This window comes from Ochlerotatus camptorhynchus, unplaced genomic scaffold, assembly GCF_037179485.1.
Source record: "Ochlerotatus camptorhynchus isolate MF236.1 unplaced genomic scaffold, CSIRO-AGI_Acam_v1.1 ptg000498l, whole genome shotgun sequence".
In the NCBI taxonomy this organism is placed as follows: Eukaryota; Metazoa; Arthropoda; class Insecta; order Diptera; family Culicidae; genus Ochlerotatus; species Ochlerotatus camptorhynchus.
Genome location: NW_027040983.1, coordinates 1,854,754 through 1,871,457, shown reverse-complemented (window position 1 = coordinate 1,871,457; position 16,704 = coordinate 1,854,754). Strand labels below are relative to the sequence as shown.

General features: G+C 38.8%; 1 protein-coding gene across 1 annotated transcript in view; it reads right to left on the bottom strand.

The window, feature by feature from the left end:
- The window catches only part of LOC135712648 (uncharacterized), a 49,445-nt gene that overhangs the window by 11,811 nt on the left and 20,930 nt on the right, over positions 1–16,704 (bottom strand). Inside the window, exons 3-5 of the mRNA XM_065235600.1 lie at positions 12,069–12,192; positions 11,848–12,012; positions 11,625–11,783 (exon numbers count right to left, since the gene is read on the bottom strand). Of these exons, the coding sequence (XP_065091672.1) occupies positions 11,625–11,783; positions 11,848–12,012; positions 12,069–12,120 (376 nt within the window). The 5' untranslated portion in view covers positions 12,121–12,192. The remainder of the gene's footprint in view (positions 1–11,624; positions 11,784–11,847; positions 12,013–12,068; positions 12,193–16,704) is intronic.

Below are 16,704 nucleotides of genomic sequence, written 5' to 3'. Positions count from 1 at the left end.
TCAGGCCTATTATAATCTTTCAAATCATCATAAATTTCATACAACCTTTTCAAAAACAGAAACTGCGCCCTCCGCTACTAATAGTTTTCCGTCATTCAATGCCATTTATCAGGCCCGTAGCCAGCATTTGGTTTCGGGGGGAGCTAATTTTATGACATAAAAACTTCAATGATTTATAAAATGTGCGCCTAACTGAACATCGATTGATACACTGTTTTTTTTTACCTTAACCAAAATCGTTCAAAATCATGTGTCGTCATTTTTTTTTTTTTTTTTTTGTTAATTCGTTTTAATCTTTAATAGAAATTTTTAATGAACCATCAGAATGTAAAATAATAATTTTTCAAAATCTTTAATACGCAGTTATGAGAAAAGTTAAACAAATGTATGAAATTCAAGAAAATATTTGTAGTTTTAATTGTTTTCTGTTGGTAATGATGATCAAGATTTGCATTCTGTTAAGAAAGGCAAAAATTATATTTTTTAAAACATAATTATTTTAAGATTTTAATGGTGTTGAATCGTACAATCACCGGCACCGGATCCTAATTCATGTAAATTTATGAAGGCGGTCAATAACAAACATCCCTCGATGCAGTGGTAGCAATTTGATCCATACGAAACACCGAACAGCGAATATTGTTGCCTTCATCATTCTGTATGTTTTTAAGTTTTTGTTTTAGCATCACTGTATTTTTGTTTTGTTTTTGAATTGATCGTTATTCTGTGATATTTTGTATTGTTCCAGTAAGCTATATAAGTGCAAATATTTAATGCAATTAGATTAAGTTTGAATTTGACTTCCGATCAGGGTGCTGCCTGAAAGAGGTAATAAATAGTGAATGAGAAATGTATGCTTTTACTTCATTTGAATCAGTTGCCGATCTCCAAACTGCTGTCCAAAAATCTGAGCAAGAAATTAAACACAACGTACAGCCATATCCTGGACATTATACCTGGTTATTACAAAAGTAATCTTCTAGCTTTACTCTAAGCAGTTAATTGATATTATAGCCAAGCCCGAAAGTCGCTGGTTTCCCATTAGTTTTAATTCGTTTCAGTGTGGAGAAAGATCTTTCCACACTGGCTGTAGTGACCGGTAGTGTCAACAAAATCTTCAACAAAACATTGATTGTTAAAAAATACGTCGAGACACATTTATCAAGCAGCCCAAATGCCTCAAAATTCTTTTTAATATTTATGGATGTCCGGCACCAGAGCTCGTATTCCACCTTTACCTGCAACCAGCCAGTGATGCAAAATATCATGACACTCACGTGACACTCGTCTTCGCATCAACCGACTATCGCTGACAGATCGTTTTGTCACGCTCTGAGAGTTAGAGCTATGGCAAACAACAATCACCAGTAATGGTCGCTGCTCACAAGCAAAACGTTACACTCGCTGCTGATTATAAAAAGCACAACGAAAACAGTGAAGAATTCTGCAGTACGATGATGAGAAAAAGCAAAGCGACAGAAGAAAATGAAAACAATGCCTACGCATTCCAAGTTCGTTTCGGCAGGTGCGACTGTGTGAGTTACAAACAAAGCAGGCAACATGAAACGGAAGCTGTTGGGCTCACTCACCAACACACTCAAATAAGCAAGCAAAGCAGCAACTGCTCCAAAACGAGCACAGATGAGTGTCGTGATTGTCGGGAATGACCAGATCGGTGATGGATCACAACAGAAGACGACATTCACCAGTTGCTTTTTACTTCTTTCGTCAACTTGATGGATGGTCAGCTTCGACGAGCACATTGATAGGAATGTACAAAGCGTTACTACCATCAACTGTTTGGCGATCGTGATTATGATAGGTCGCAACTCTGGCAACCACGCTGGTGAAATCACAGAGATAACAGTTAAGTTTGTCAAGTTGGGATGACTCTCCAATATCTGTAAAACCAGGCAAAAATATTTGGAACACCGGAAGGATGTCATCATTTTTTGTGAAACGTCCCATCATGTTTTGGATCAATGCATCGAGCCATGGAATGAAAACTGCTCTTCGATAGTATTCCTCTGGTGTTTCTACTGATTGATTTGCACCTATTGTTTGCTTGGATGCACGTGGATGTAGTCGTAACTGCGCATTCGAAAACAGACATATGCAGCTTTGAGGTTGCATTAAAAATTTCAGCAAATTTTGCTTCAGCGTCAGCTCGTTTCTCCTTAAAAACCTGTATTATACTGTTCGCATGATTAAGAGCCGATATAAGGTCCACATATTTAGATTGTAATCCTATTGAAAGTGGTTGTGTTGAAAGATCACATTGATGTAATAAATATATTAGATGTTTGTATCCTTTTATAAACAGAAAATGCATACTTTGCCTGAAGAATAAACTTCTAATACTTAAATAAGTTTTTAGACCGGTCCTGCTTTATACTGTGCCAATATGGTCTAGATCTTGCACTACCAGGAAAAAAGAACTTCAAAGGATTAAGAACAAAGTTCTCAAGATGATTTTGAAATTGCCTCCCTGGTACAGTACTACCGAAGTACATAGAATTTTGAATGTTGAGACTTAAGAACAAATCTAGATAGAGCTGGAATTAGGGCGTAACAGCTTTTGTAAACAATGAATTCTCTCGTCGATTTCTAGCAACTCAAGGCACCCCTACACAAATCAACTTATCCATCGGGTAGGGGAAGTCTTCCCCTATTCGATGGTAATGTTGATTTGCCAGGAAAAGCCATGTCTTTCGAAAAATCATCGAGAGAAGCCATTGTTTACAAAAGCTGTTATGCCCTAATTCCAGCTCTATCTAGAAAGGTCCAACAAAATAATTAATCATTTTAGGGAAAAATCGTTGCAATCTTCAATTGCAACGATTAATTAGCTTTATACATAGATAAGATATAGTTTTAGTTTTTAGTTTTGATGTGAATTGTTATACTGACATGCAGGTTTAGAAGACCTGTTTAAAATACTGAATTTCTAAGGCAGGAACAATGTAAAATCAATTAGATTTATATCATAAAAATTACAGCAGATAAGTTACTAGGTGGCTTGAGCACCTGTACAGTACAGGTAACAGATATCTTTTATCTTGGGTCAGATTTTTTTTTCACATGATTATAATAATTTGGGGGGGGGGGGGGGGGGCTTCAGCCCCATAGCCCCCCCCCCCCCCCCTATGGCTACGTGCCTGCCATTTATAAATCTTAATCGTAATTGAAATGTAGCTGAAATATAATAAATCAGTTTCAAATCGACTTTCATCTAAACGACAATTCAATTATCAATGTGATAGATTACTGACGGTCCATATTCGAGATTTTTCCATCACGCTGATCGAAAGGAAGCCGACATAATTGAACACAATTTTCGCTTTATTTGGCGTACTTTTACAGAAGGCGTGCATTTCAATGGCAATTTTCAAATAATCACTAAACTGCATTCGTTTTACCTTGACGCTGAACACATAACATATGTGGAACTTCATGCAAAACTGCTGACTAAATATTGACCCCTTTTTTGTGTTTCCTCAGTGGTATAACTGGTATAGTTCGACATCGATGTGTCAAAATTAAATTTTCGTGATTCGACACTGAGTCTTCATATGGGCCAATGTCGGAAACGTAAGCTATGCACAGCAAAAAATAATGAATATTACATGACGTGTTAACCAAAACCATTTTAAAATTACATCGCTTTAAACTATGTTTTAGTTTAATTTTACATTAAAAATCATGCACACAATAAAAACATGATGAAACTCATAAAATTACACGTTTATTCGATTAATTTTCTCTTGCAGTGTAATATCACCACGTGATGTAAAAACTTATCGAAGGACATCGGATTTTCAACGATAAAACCTATGAATTTACATGCTCGTGTAAATTTAAATCAACAAACGTTGAGAAATCTAATATGGCGGACGGTTTTTTCTCCGCTCGGTTTGTTTTGTTTTGTGCGCTCAGTTTTGTTTATGCGGAACGATTTATCGTGCATACGCGCGTCCACAAATAGAAAATGGATGACAGACAAAATAGTGATCACAGCGGTTTTATACAGAGAGCACTTTTAGTTCGTGCAGAAAATCAAACATTTGGATATGGAAAAATAGAATAAAATTCAAAAATGCGCTCGTGGTTCCTTTTTTCTTCTGTTTGATCGTTTTGATGCAGCGGTGGAAATATGTAGAGTATGTACTGTGCCGTAAAGGCGGGTTATTCCACGTGGGTGAATCAGTTCGATTTTATGCAAATTCGTTCAAAAAGCCAAATGCGTGTAATTCAAAATGTCCTGTAGAATTACAAAGTGAGCGCATCTAAAGCCATCAATGTAAAATTCAAGTGACGTTTAATTTTACGTGCATGTAAATTTCAAGTCGTGTAAATTAAAAAACCAATTTAATTTTATATGAATATGCATGCTTGTTTTATGTGCATGGAAATTCGTGTAAAATTACAAAATAATTTTAACTGTGTATGGTAATTGAAAGTAGAGCTGTTGGGATTACAAATTATTTCTTGGGATATTTCAAAAGTTACTGGAAGGTGATCAGAACCGGAGTCAGCATGGGTAACCAATTGGCTACACAGTTGACATGAATCAGCCAAATCAATAGTTGAGGGATTTCTTGCTGAAGAAAAGCATGTTGGGCTGTTTGAATTTTGAATAGTGTAATAACCTGCAGAACAATCATCAAACAGAATATTACCATTGGAATTGCTTTCAGCATTATTCCATGAGCGGTGTTTTGCATTAAAATCACCAATAATGAAGAATTTAGACCTATGACGGGTAAGTTTCTGAAGGTCACCCTTGAGAAAATTCTTTTGCTGGCATACGCATTGGAATGGCAAATAGGCAGCTATAAACGTAAGTTGTCCAAATTTTGTTTCAACAGAAACTCCCAAAGTTTCAAAAACTTTGGTATCAAATGAAGAAAGAATTTTATGTTTGATTCGTCTATGAATAATGATGGCAACGCCACTACAGGGTCCATCAAGACGATCATTTCTATAAATCAAGTAATTTGCGTCCTTCTTAACCTTATGGTCAGGTTTAAGGAACGTTTCAGTTATAACGGCAATATGCACGTTATGAACTCTCAAAAAGTTAAATAGCTCGTCTTCATTATCTTTAAGAGATCGAGCATTCCAATTTAAAGTATGTAATGCTTTAAAATCCATTACTGCATTTTAAAGTCATGACAATATTGTTTGCACATTTTACTCCAGTTTGAATAGCATCAAACATGGAGTTAGATTTAAGCATATCAGTAATCATGTCAATTAATGATTTCTGCAAAAAAAATCCATTTTAGGAGCAGTAATGCTTCCTAAGTCAAAATTTTCAAAATTTCCGATAGAATTGCGTTGGTTAGTATTTTGATTTCTACCCGTTGCAATAGCAGCATAGGTAGCTCCATTAACTCGCTGAACATTGTTAGCAGCGAGTAGAGTAGGTATAGATGAAAAATTTGAAGCAGGGGTGATATTTGTACCTACGGGTACGAATGTGGAATTTGTTCCTCGCTGACCGTTATTAACAGCAGAGTAATTGGTACCTGTTCGGAAACGTGGAGCGTTTCCTACCTGTCGCTTAGAACGAGATTGTAGGATCGCTTTGCGAGTCTTACATTCCCAAAAATTGGATTTGTAGTTTTCTCCACAATTTGAACATTTAAATTTCTTAGGATCTTCCTTCACAGGACAGTCGTCCATTGCGTGAGAGGAATCACCACAGTTCATGCATTTAGCTGGCATGTAGCAACTTTTAGTTCCGTGACCCCATCCCTGGCACTTATGGCACTGGGTGAGGTTTTGGAAAGTTCTTCTAGTCTTCCTGAAGTGTTCCCACTTCACTTGGACATGGAGCATAAGGCTAGCATTTTCCAAGCCCTTAAGGTTGTTTAGTTCACTAAACTTGAAGTGAACTAAATAAAAATCAATGGAAATCCCGTTGCGCGAATCGCCAGGACGGGATTTCATTTTCATTTTGATTACTTGGAGTGGCACAACTCCAAGTAATTTTGCCAGTCCATCTTTGATCTGATCCAGGGATTCACCACTGACAGTCCTTTCATGACCTCATAGCCTAGTCAGTAAAGTTGTGGGGCCTCATAGCCTAGTCAGTAAAGGCACGGTATTACCAAGCCGGAGGCGGCGGGTTCGATTCCCGGTCCGGTCGAGGGAATCTTTCGGGTTTGAAATTTTCTCGACTTCCCTGGGCTTAGAGTATCATTGTGCTTGCCACACAATATACAAATTCATGCATTGGTATTGGCATCGAAAGCTCTCAATTAATAACTGTGGAAGTGCATTTAGAACACTAAGTTGAGAGCACGCAATAAGCTAATATGCGCTAAGCAATAAGCTTGAAATGCGAAGAAGAAGAAGAAGAAGAAGAAGTCCTTTCATGACAACCTTGAAAACAAGTTCAGTTTTTGTGTCGTAAATAAAAAAATTGTGCTGCTTCTCAGTAAGATACTTGAGAAGACATTTAAATCCGTCTAAGGTTTCAGCCAATACACGGCATTCACCCCAACGTCCAATTTGTAGTGAAAACTTAACTTTTACGAAGTTCAAAAGTTCCATGCGAAGAGCATGGAAATCGGAAGTAGTTATCACAATAGGGGGAATCTTTTCCTTCTTGGAATTAAGCCGGGAAAGTTTATTAGAATTTTTTCTGGATGATGGATCATTCTCATCATCCGTGAGCAAATCAAATTGATTGCTCAAATTAATTTCATCAGAAGGGGGATCAAGAGTTTGCCCTTTTCTTTTGCGCTTAGACGCCATGGCGGCAGTAAATTTGTATCCAGATCGAATTCCAAGCAGATTACTATAAGAATCTGAAGGGTCGTAGAGGAATAAGAGTTGAACAAGGTAGAAAATTTATAGGTTTATTGGGCACTGAAAAGTGCTGTTAAAATTCATTGTAGCTATAGGTAGTAGGGTAGAGCACTACTTCGTCGTAATCGCCCATTTCCGTTCTATCGATCAGAAAAGATCGATAATATCAATGATTTCACCATGCACAAATCAATAATAGGTTTGTGCCGATGCGTTAGTTCATTATTCATGAATATTAACGTTCATTGTTCTCAAAACAAAAGAAGCGCTCCAAGCGAATCCCTTTTTCCTATGTTTATCCGTAGGACGAAGGAAATATAATGGCGTTTCAATGCGTTAGGTCGGAATTGAAACTCATAGAACGAATTTAGAATCAAGACGCAGTATTAGATTTTAAACAATATCTCAACAATTTGTGACTCTTTATCAAATCCAACGGTACGTATGGAAAGGTGAATAAATTTAGAAATCATCTTTGACAAAAATATTCCATTTTTCGTTCAAACTCTTTCAGAAAAGAGAGATAAAGCGTGGGTTGTGCTTAGTATGAAGGAAATTAAATCAAAAACCCTAGTATCACTTCCTTCAGCAAAAAGCAAATAGATCCGCACGGCAAGAGAGCGCGATGCGGACTGAATACTGCCTTTTGATTCTAAATTCGTTCTACGAGCAGTGATGCCACATTTTTTGATTTTCAATCTGTATTTTCATCGCAAAAAATCTTTTTAATCTGTATCTGACTGACAAAAATCTGTAAACAAATCTGTAAAATTTCTTTATTTTGGTCTTGGTGCAGCTATACGTAAATCTCCATTGAGTTAATTCATAGTTTAGAAGGACTTTGTTCAAAGTTAAGAATCTTGAAAAATTTCTAATCACAGCCATGCTTTCTAAAGAATTTGTCTATTTGAAAAATCCTGAAATCCTACAAAATTTTTTTAAGTGATGTGTATCTTTTCTATAGATTGAAAATATAAAACATTAAGTTCCAGTTGTGAGAGGCGAATTTGTTTCCGGCTGAAGATTTTCTTAATGAAGTAACTATCACAATTTCTAGAATTTTATTTTTTGTATGTCTGTAATAATGACAACCTTTATCTGGGCATTTGTTTTTTTTTTCAACTCCGTAATTTTTCAATAAGTTTTAACACAAAACTTTTACTGGAAGTTTAGTCGAATTGTATGCAATATTCCAAGGGGTGTTCAACTCTGCACACCTTAATTCGTGCCGAGTTATAAGTTATGTCAAAAGCTGTGCCAAGCGCTCTGCTGAACGTACCTAATCAAGGACAATTAAAGTATGCTTATCAAGGTGTTTGGCAACCCTGAAAGTTATGACTTTTATAATTTTGTTTACATTCTCAATTTCTCTGATGGATCATGGTAGACATTCACCTCCATTCTCATTAGATCATTAGCGGGTCGGGAGGTGGAAGAGGAACTGCAAACCATCAAACCAAGCATAGTTCAATCCCACGCTTGGAGCAACATCGTCGAACCAGTTTTAAATCATCTGATCGACTCAGAAGTGCGTGTCCTCAAAGATATAACCCAAGTCTATCGTATCGCTACCTATGATACCTTCCCCTGAAGAACTGTCATAAGTTGAAATTAGGATTGTCTGCAACCACAGACTTCAGCGGAAGTGCTTTATCAGGCGTTTCGCCCAATCCAGTCAGCTCCACACAGATGACAAACGTGGGCATTGGTGATTCAAGAGCATATAGCATTACAAATACACCTTTCAATATTCTATGGACATCGCTTTAAATTCCTGTGGTTGTCCTATCAAAGACCACACCAATTAAGACTAATGACTGACAACAATACCCGAGGAAAAACGCAGGAGAAAATGTGAAAATTTCCGTCCCAAAGATACTCGGCAAGACCGGGAGCCAAATCTAGCCGCCCCTAACTTGTTTTCTTCTTTAGTGTTCATTATGTATAACAAAATTGTTGATGTACCTCAACTCTCGCAGAAGATATTGTTCTGATCCTTCGTTGTACGCTTCGAGATTGGATACACATGACAGTATCAAATGTAATGTTCAAAAATAAGAAGTGTGTTCTGGTATAAAGCCTCCAGTGGGACAGCATGTGGGCTAGAATGTGAGCAGCATTGGAAAAAAAATTCACGATATTTCACGAAGTTCATCAAGGAAAAAGTTCGGGAGTCCTAGTGCGTTTTGGTGAACTTTTCCAATAGTGAATATGAAGATTCATCAAACTATAGATGCCCGATGCTCATCGCTCCACAATTAAATCCGATCTTCGCAGGATGCATGGTACTTTTATTTTCATACGAATGACATAATAGTGCAGGTGTTCTGCCATCCCTGTTGCATAGTTGGGATCCATTTGCTTGATATTGATAAAATTGTTGGTGTGGCCGTTCGAATTTATCATTAAAGGCAACCATTGGGCATTTTTCACAATGATTTCATCCTCAATCGAAAACAAATCGTCTCTAGAGGAAACCCGTTTCAACCACCTTGACTGCCGTATCGACAAGACGCTCTAGACCGGCCATGGTGTACATAGATGAACTCGACTGAAGTGAGGCCCTGATAGAAGCTGTTCTAGATGAAAACTCGATCCGCTGTGATTTTTGCTGTGGAAATCGGAAGAGATGGACTTAGTTTTGCTAGGTTTGAAGAGATTCACGATTCAGACAATACTTAAAAATTTTGTCGAATGATCCTCAACACCAGTGGGTATCCGTTTTTCGTTTACAACTTCTTGATTGAATCCTTGTATCACCAGTTTTATGTATGACATTCTCCCACTAGTTTCGTTTGTGAGTAAACAAAATATTGACCCGAGTAGTAAACCTTAGAAACGATTGACAAAATGTCAACACTCAACAGTGGTACCGTTTTATATTATATTGTTTGTGTCTTCCTTGTCAAAGTGTGCCTTAATGTGCCGAACAATGTGTCATGCTGTGTTTCGGTACAGTGTGCAGATTTGATTGCCACTTGCAATATTCTTTATTTCTGAAATTTTGTTAATCAAATATCAATATACCCAGTTGACTCTTCGACAAATAGAAAGAAAAATTACTATTTCTTCCAACGAGAAATCAGAGCATCTGAACATCAGAAGTCCATTCAAAAGATTTCAAGTCCATTCGAAGCTAAAACAATGATAATTTATTTAGTGAAAAAGACGATTTGGGTTTGATAGTCAGATTGAATTCAAGCTGCTCAAAAGTAAGAAAATTTTTTTTATTCGGAATTAAAAAATATAAAAATTAGTATAACATATTTTCCCCTCATTTGAAAAATCTGAAAAATCTGTATATTTTTGAAAAATCTGTAATCTGTATATACAGATATCTGTATCAAAATATTGACAAAAATCTGTATGATTACAGATAAATCTGTATATGTGGCATCACTGTCTACGAGTTTCAATTCCGTCCTAACGCATTGAAACGCCATTAGATTTTCTTCGTCCTACGGATAAACGTCCTACGGATAAGCGCTTTCTTTTGTTTTGAGAACAATGAGTGTAAATTTTCATACAATGCGCTCTAATGGGATTTATGATGTAGCTAATGAACTAACGCATCGGAACAAACCTATTATTGACTTGTGCATGATGAAATCATTGATATGATTGATATTTTATGATAGATAGAACGGAAATGGGCGATTACGAGGAAGTAGTGCTCTATCCTACTTGTAGCGTGAGTAAATTTTTCGTCGATTTTTCTCATATTCGAAAAGATTTATGAGGCTCGGAAAATTTTACTCAGTCTACAAGTAAATGACGTTTTCTAGAGTTTGAGTAATTTAATATTAAATTTGAGTCAATCTTATATGCCATGTAGTGTGGAAATCCGTAAATTACTTAGTACTGGCCTTTTGCACGCCAGCAGCGGGAGAAGGAGCATATGTTAGTGAGAGATTCAACTTTCCACCACCTTAATATGGAGAAATCGACATTCAAAAGAGCGATTTACAAGCATATTAATACGATTCTAAACACTTCGTGCTCAAAAAATGTTGATGAATAAGAATCAGGGTTTGATTTTTACCGATCGGAATTATGGTTCCGAAGATATAAACAAAAATGAGAATTCCAGATTGCACTGGGAAATTCGAAAAAGATTGATATATCAAAACCTCATCATGCGACACCTCAAATCACATTAAAATTTTACTATAACATCAATGGTGAACATATTCAGACCCAATGATCACAATGGCAAAGAAAGATGTACCAGGTACCCCCGGGAAGTGGACAAATTCTGACAAGCGCCGAAATGCATCGTACGATACCTCACCATACGATGGAACTTAACATAATGATCAGTGAAAGAATTTATTTTGATTTTCCATAAAACCTCATTGAAATTTATTTATTTGACTCCAAGGTCACCCAGGGGTCATATCGGTTGTAAAAAATGTTACATGCAGTTGAATGTAGACCAAATAGAAAAATCCCTGACAATGTATATTTTTTCATCTTGCCAAAACAAATTTGTGACATAGGGGAAATGGATGTAATTTCGGCCTAAATGCCCCTAATTTGGGCCCATACATAAATTCAGCATTCGAATGAATTTTCAATACCAACCAAAAATATCCATTAGTACCGTCACAATGACGCAATCATCTAGATAAAATTGATAAATATTAGATTTTTAGCGATGGGCCCAATATTAGATCCATAGGCCCAATATTAGAGTCATTTCCCCTACTTCGTTTTTGTTTAATCTTTTTTTTTTTGATTTCCCCCTTAAGGTCACACACGCTGATTGTGCCGCTACGCATGATTAAATTTTAAATTTAACTTACGTGAACGTGGTACGTAATCGTCAGCGGTGGAGCGACTTGAACTCGGACCAGCGGTATTGACAATTGTCGGACTATCGGTGGCTGGACTTGGCCCAGATTCGGATCGACTCAGACCAACAGTCGATGGTGGCGCAGCAGATTGATTTGAACCATCTGAGTCTATAAATAAATGATACAAATAATAAAATAAACGTGGTTCTAAAATACAACTGTATACACTTACGGGAGCCGCCTGCATGATGATAGTCAGATTGTGAAGTTGATTGTAGAGTAACGGATTGACTTGGACCACTGGTGGATTGACTTGGACCACCGGTGGATTGAATCGGATCATCGATGGATTGATTCTGACCAGCGGTTTTGGATAAAGCATCGGAACCAGCAGTGCCTACACAAATTTAATGCTTAGACTCAGAAATTAAACAAACATAACTTATAGCTTACCTGATTCTTCGAAAAATTCGCTCCCTTCGATTTTTCTCCTTTTATTCCACATTTTTACGACTCTTAGTCAGGTACAAAACGGCGAAAATGGCTATTTCGAAAACTGCATTCGGTGGTGGGTGTTCTTGAATAAAAAGATGGAATAGGATGAAAACAAACCGTCAAATCGTATGGAAAAAAAATTAAATGTTCGTATGGGACACAACATGGAAGCACATTGACAGGTCTCTAACTATGACCGTCTATAACAGTGACAGCTCGTTTGGTGGATTTGAAAACGCGCGAATTTCTAATGCGTGAAGATGTGAAACAGTATAACCAAATAAATTTTAAAATTTTCCCTTGATTACAAAAGACTTAAATATCTGTGAAAAAAACTAAAAAGTATGTAAATGTCTGTAATGAAAAAAATGTCAAAATTTTAGTACTACACTATGTTTGTTTTGATTCGCTATGAAAGTTTGACAGATAAAATGAGGGGTTATTGGTTTTTCCTATGTTTCGAGGGGTGCATCGATTAGCTTGGGACCGAAGATAGTACCAGAGCTGAGCCAAAAAATTGAGCTCGTTTCTTCGGGACCTTCTGGTCTTAGAGTAACCTCTATGGTATTATTGGGCAATTTATAAAAAAAATACCAGGAAGAGGTCTGAGATGAACTCTGAGGGTATTCTGAGATGATTCAAGCAAATTTTTCAGAAAATACGTGTAAAGAGTATGAGGATGGTTCCAACATTCATTGTATTTTGAGATATTCTGAGATCAATCAAACATCAAATTCTTTCTACAGTTGAAACCAAAGTTTTTGAAACTTTGGGAGTTTCTGTCGAAACAAAATTTGGACAACTTACGTTTATAGCTGCCTATTTGCCATTCCAAGAAGAATGTTCTAGAGGTTGATTTTACTGCAAAACACCGCTCATGGAATAATTCTAAACGTAATATTCTGTTTGATGATTATTCTGCAGGTTATTACACTATTTAATATCCAAAAATCCCAACATGCCTTTCTTAAACAAGAAATCCCTTCTTCTTATTTTTCTTCTTCGTATTTCAAGCTTAACGGCACCGGTGGTGTAGTGGTAAGCGTGATTACCTCTCACCCCAGCAGGTTTGGGTTCAATCCCAGTCGGCGCCGCCGGGATGTTCTGAGGCATAACATCTCTGATCACGCCTTCCTTCGGATGGGAAGTAAAACCGTTGGTCCCCGGTTCATGAGTTGATGGGTCGATAGGTAGGGTCCAGGTGTGAGAGCTGCCTTCCTGGCACGTCGGTAGCATTGGTGCTCAGCACGGAAAACAAGATCGACGGAAAAAAAACAAACCAAAGGAAAAAAAAAATATTTCAAGCTTATTGCATATCGCATAGTAGCTTATTGCGTGCTCTCAACTTAGTTTTCTAGATGCACTTCCACAGTTATTAATTGAGAGCTTTCGACGCCTTTACCATTTTTGCATTGGTATAATTGTGTGGCAAGTCCAATCATACTTCTATGCCCAGGGAAGTCGAGAAATTTTCCAACCCAAAAAATTCCTAGACCGGACCGGAAATTGAACCCAGCCACCTCCAGCATTGTCTTGCTTTGTAGCTGCGCCTTTACCGACTGAGCTAAGGGAGGCCCCAAGCAAGAAATCCCACAACTATTGATTCATGTCAACTGTGTAGCCAATTGGTTACCCATGCTGACTTCGGTTCTAATCACCTTACAGTAGCTTTTGGAATATCTCAAGAAATAATCCCAACAGCTCTACTTTCAATTACCAAAGAGCTGGTTGGGAGCAATATCAAACATTTATGGAACATAACTTCGATCCAAACATTCCTTTGCAAACCAAAGATGAAATTAATTATGCTCTTGAATCTCTGACTACTTCTATAGTTGAAGCAAGAGCTGCCTCAGTACCAAAATGCGAGGTTAAATTCGATTCAATTATAATAGACGACGATCTTCAGCTCTTGATCCGTCTTAAAAATATAAAAGAACACGCGATCCTGCCATAAAAGTTTTCTGGTGGGATTTGCAAAACCAAATTAAAAAGCGATTATCTGCCCTGAGGAACAAAACTTTTGAAAATAATATTTCTAAATTAGACCCAAGTTCCAAACCCTTTTGGAAACTCACAAAAATTTTGAAAAAAAAACCTCAAAAGCCAATTCCACCGCTTAAAGAAGGTGGTAAAATTTTGATCACAAATTTGGAAAAAGCCCAGAAACTTGCTAAGCAATTCGAGAGTTCCCATAATTTCAGCTTGGGTCTTACTAGTCCTATTGAGAATCAGGTTGCTCGGGATTTTCTGAATATTTTCTCTCGGGAAAATATTTTTGATGATTCCTGGGGGACTGATTTGGACGAAGTAAGGTCTATAACTGGGCTACAAATGGTGAGTCGACAAACTGGAAGGAGTGTTGTCCCAACAGCTCTGGTCCTCACAAGTTCCTACCTCACGCTTCCACGGGTCAGCCGATGACAAAGACCGCCAGCAAAAGATGCTGGTAGCGTAGCCTGGGCAATGTCACCACGATAAAAACATGGATCCGGATCGTGGTGATAGCAAAGTGAGGAGGTGCGACCCTCGAGCGTCTGTTCAGCATGGAGGTGCGGCTCAAACAGCGTCTGTCTCGGAGCGAGCGGCTGAATAAGAAATGCTGTATCACGTCAGCTACACCTAAGGTGGCAGCCCCACCAACATGATGTAGGTATCGCGACCCCGGTAAGGTAGCATACTGAAACCCCCAACATTACTCAGAAAAACGAAGAAAGAGCAAACAACGAACGGAATTTTCGGCAACCGACCCGGCAACGAAATAAGGACAATGAATGGAAACTCGGTACTTGGAATGTCAGAACCTTAAATGAACCTGGACGAGCGGGCCTTTTGGCTCGTGAACTGCAAAAAGTGAATGTGAGCGTAGCTGCTATTCAGGAAGTACGGTGGCCTAGATCCGGAGAACGTGAATTCCGGGCGGTGGATCCCATCGCCAACACTTCCTTCAAGTATCATATCTATCACAGCGGTGGCGATAGGGCAGAACATGGAGTAGGGTTCATAGTGATCGGGAAGCAGATGAAGCGTGTTATGCGGTGGAGACCGGTAAGCGACCGCATCTGTGTATTAAGGATTCGGGGCAAATTCTTCAACTACAGCCTGATCAACATCTATGCGCCAACCAACGATAAATCCGATGACGTGAAGGACGCGTTTTATGACAGTCTCGATAAAACTTATGATGAGTGCCCAAAACACGACGTGAAGATTGTAATCGGAGATGCAAATGCGCAGGTCGGGAGGGAAGATTTCTTTCGTCCAATCATTGGTACAGAGAGCCTACATACAGTAACCAATGATAACGGCCTGAAACTGATAAACTTCGCCGCTGCTAGAGGTATGTCCATCAGTAGCACCTACTTTGCACGCACGAATATCCGAAAGCACACCTGGAGACACCCAAATGGCGAAACTTGCACCCAGATCGATCACATGTTGGTGGATGGCCGGCACTTCTCAGATGTCATTGATGTAAGGACTTTTAGGGGGCCTAACATTGACTCAGATCATTATCTTGTTGTCTGCAAAATTCGGGCGCGTCTATCGACCGTTACGAATTCAACGAACCGGAGATCGATGCGTTTCAATATCCATCGCTTGTCAGTAGAAGGTGTTGCTGCAGAGTACCGCCAGAAGCTTGATGAGCGGATTAGCGAAATCAACGTGAACGAGAACCTCAACAATCTGTGGAACACAATCCACGGAGCGGTGAACACAACAGCACAAGAAGTGATAGGTACAGCTCAAAGACGACCACGTAATGGCTGGTTTGATGAGGAGTGCCAGAGGTTGACGGATGAGAAGAACGTTGCCGGAAGCCGGATGTTAGTGTCTGGTACCCGGCTGAACAGAGAGCGGTACAAGGTAGCAAGGGCAGCTGAGAAACGAACCCACCGCAGAAAGAAAAGGCAATACGAAGAACGCGTGATTGCTGAGGCGCAAGAAAGTATGGAACAGAACGATATGCGAAGGTTCTACGCGACTGTCAATGGTGTGCGGAGTAAAACAGCGCCATCTCCCGCCATGTGCAATGACCTTGAGGGGAATTTGCTGACAGATAAAACAATGGTGGCTGCCAGGTGGAAAGAACATTTTGAGACATTGTTGAATGGAGAGAGTGAGGGAGTATCGAGGAACAGAGTAAACATCGCAGACGACGATCAAGCTGTGGAGCCTCCAACGCTAGACGAGGTTAAAAAGGCAATACGTGAGCTGAAAAACAATAAGGCTGCTGGGAAGGACGAGCTCCCGGCCGAACTTTTCAAACACGGAAGTGAGCAGCTGCATCAAGCAATCCACCGTATTCTAACGAAGATATGGGAGGATGAAGAACTGCCTGCTAGCTGGTTGGATGGCCTCATTTGCCCATTATTCAAAAAAGGGCACAGACTCGAGTGCGCCAATTATCGAGGAATAACTCTTCTGAATTCGGCGTACAAAATACTGTCACGCGTTCTGTTTAACAGATTGAGACCGCTTGAGGAGTCCTTCGTCGGTGAATACCAGGCTGGTTTTCGTGAGGGCCGATCAACGACGGATCAAATGTTTACCCTGCGTCAAATCCTTGATAAATTCCGGGAGTACAACTTGC